Source organism: Sphaeroforma arctica (genome assembly GCF_001186125.1).
Source record: "Sphaeroforma arctica JP610 unplaced genomic scaffold supercont1.694, whole genome shotgun sequence".
NCBI classification, from domain to species: domain Eukaryota; class Ichthyosporea; order Ichthyophonida; genus Sphaeroforma; species Sphaeroforma arctica.
In genome coordinates this window covers 6,590-9,452 of record NW_014039864.1, presented here as the reverse complement: position 1 = coordinate 9,452, position 2,863 = coordinate 6,590, and the positions used below count along the sequence as shown (strand labels likewise).

At 42.2% G+C, this 2,863-nt stretch overlaps 1 protein-coding gene across 1 annotated transcript in view; it reads left to right on the top strand.

The window, feature by feature from the left end:
• The window catches only part of SARC_08086 (hypothetical protein), a gene marked incomplete at its 5' end in the record, with an annotated part of 9,907 nt that extends 7,044 nt beyond the window's left edge, over positions 1-2,863 (top strand). Inside the window, 4 exons of the mRNA XM_014297945.1 lie at positions 397-488; positions 949-1,088; positions 1,948-2,073; positions 2,580-2,863. Of these exons, the coding sequence (XP_014153420.1) occupies positions 397-488; positions 949-1,088; positions 1,948-2,073; positions 2,580-2,644 (423 nt within the window). The 3' untranslated portion in view covers positions 2,645-2,863. The remainder of the gene's footprint in view (positions 1-396; positions 489-948; positions 1,089-1,947; positions 2,074-2,579) is intronic.

Genomic DNA, 2,863 nt, shown 5'->3' with positions numbered 1-2,863 from the left:
AGGACGGTTCGTCGGTCCGTTCGTGTATAGTAACCGTTTCGTTATTTATTTTATATATATATATATGTATATAATATATGTATATATATATATGTATATAATATATGTATATATATATATGTATATATATATATATATGTATATATATATGTGTGTGTGTATATATATATATATATTTATAGTATGTATGAACGGGTTTGATCTGTGCGTAGTTACGGTCTCCATTATGATCCGTTTACGTGTAGCCTCCTGTCTGCTTGCATGATATAGTAGTGTCCGCACCAACTACATATATCTCGTTAACGTTAACTACATATATCTCGTTAACGTTAACTAGATTGTATCTGCATGCTAACCCATCGTGCTATCCCGCACAATTGCCTTGTGACACCACAGCCAGGACTAACACCCGATGCGGCCCCCACTATCATCAAGAAGCCAACCAGCGGCACTAAATGCACAGCCGACTTCCCTGCACATCCTGTTAAGTATGTGAAATGTTAGTTACACGTTGTAATGGCTGGTTGAAGCTGTGAGCGCTTGCTATGTGACGCGTGTTCTTGCACATACAAAGATATTGATGTTTATGTGTTGCTGGATGGCTGGCTTATTCCTACTCATAAGTCATACAAAGCTAGCACGCCTGTGTTTGTATTTATATACATTTATATATATATATATCGGCATGACAGCAGTTGATAGTTCAGAGTATGCATCCGTATAATTGCATTCGTGCATACAAGTTGTGAATAGCCTTAACGTGCATGTATGTTGCGGTTCTCCCTTTGATACCAATCGGCCAATTCCTGTCACACTCCTATTTCTGGTGAGATATCTATGTACATCTCTCTGCTGCCTTTGACCTCTAATACGAAGGTCTCAAGAAGTATATCCTATCCGGTTGAAGCCTAAATGCCGGTCGCCTCTTCACCGTCACATGCATAACAGGATGAAAGAACTTTTTCCGGTCAGATTCACGCCTACTGTAAAAGGCACCACAACCGCACAGTCACTCAAAACAGACCGCAACGATCGCTGGCAGTGTCCCTCGTGCGCAAAGATGATGGTCAACAACCCCAAGGTGCATGGTAAGCTGTGTGTGCTCAACTGGCGCATATTGCTTTACTATTGGGTTACAAGAGCTTGTACGCACGTAGTACGTTGAATCATACTGTGGTATTGGGTTACAGTGACTTGCACGCACGTGGTGCGTTGGATCATACTGTGGTATTGGGTTACAGTGACTTGTACGCACGTAGTACGTTGGATCATACTGTGGTATTGGATTACAGAGACTTGTACGCACGTAGTACGTTGGATCATACTGTGGTATTGGGGCATAGTGAGTCATATGCACCTAGTGCATTGGCTGGTATGCCGTGTGTGCGTACGGGTCTTATCTTAATTCTTTGGGTGGAGTGACATATGCGCATCTGGCACTCTACTACACTTTCGAGATATGCGAGGCGTGTGTTGTATCGAGATGCATAAGTGTACTAGGGCTGGTAGTGATAATGTATTAGGACTGGTGAGAGCTTCCTGTACTGTCACTACACATGTAACTCTTGTCGGCAGTAGCGCAGATAGTCTTCTTGTGCGAGTCATTCACGCAATAGATAAACTTGAGATAATTAAACAACGCTTTGTCCCGATATGGATATATGTGTGTATATGCATGTGTATATGTATATGTATGTATATGTATATGTATATGTATATGTATATGTATATTTATATTTATATACATATTTATATAAAATATATACGTGTGTGTGTGTGTGTATGTGTGTGTGTATAAATATATCATAGCACACAGTTACAGCGTCGATCTTAACAGGCACACGCGTGTTATTCTGGCCGCCATCCACTCGCACCGTGCTCTAGCTCATACATGCGACTTCTTCTCCCCCCTCACACACATACACACACATACACACACACGAGCAGTGATCAGAAAGTGTGGGCATGTGATCTGCAACCACTGCGCAACTGAGTATGTGAAGAAAGATGCCACCTGTGGTGTCTGTTCCGGCCCAGCACCTGCACAGGATGTGATACCAATTCATATTGAAGGTACGCGTGGCGTCCAGACATCGGTTGAGCCCCTTGAACTAGTTAATTGTAGTGTTCCTTGAACTAGTTAATGTTGTAGTATTCCTTGAACTAGTTAATGTTGTAGTATTCCTTGAACTAGTTAATGTTGAAGTGTGCCTTGAACTAGTTAATGTTGTAGGGTTCCTTGAACTAGTTATTATTGTAATGTTGTCCCCACACTAATATCAGCGCATATACTTTTGCAGTGGCCTCTTGTCAACGCCGTTGCTAGTTGACTATTAGCTTATCCACTCATTTGGTCCAATTATGGTGTGCGAGCATTCAGTAGTGGTGTGTAGGGTTAATATCTGCGCTATAGGCTTGCATGGACTTCTTAGACGCCCGCCACAGTATAGCGCTATATACATATATATATATATATATATATATATTATATGCAAGATGTATACAGCAGACGATACGAGAAATCTACGAGACACTGGATCACGGTGATTCTTATCCATGTTTCACGTTGTTGCATATAGGTACCGGCTTTGCCGGCGGTGGAGGGAACATTGTGGCGACGACATACGGCCATTCAATGGGTTAAGTACTTGTTATCTGTAATCCGTTCGAAGGAGGCTATGTCAATTGGTCACGCCAAAATTGGGGCTTTATGAGGGCATCCGCGCCATTGTGCTTCGAGTGGTATAGCGTGAACCGTTATGGAGCCAGTACATGATCCGAGTGCACATGCAAAGTGTGATGATACTCATCCACAAGTGACACCTGATGCTCACTTGACACTTGATGCTCGCTTGATGTTGAG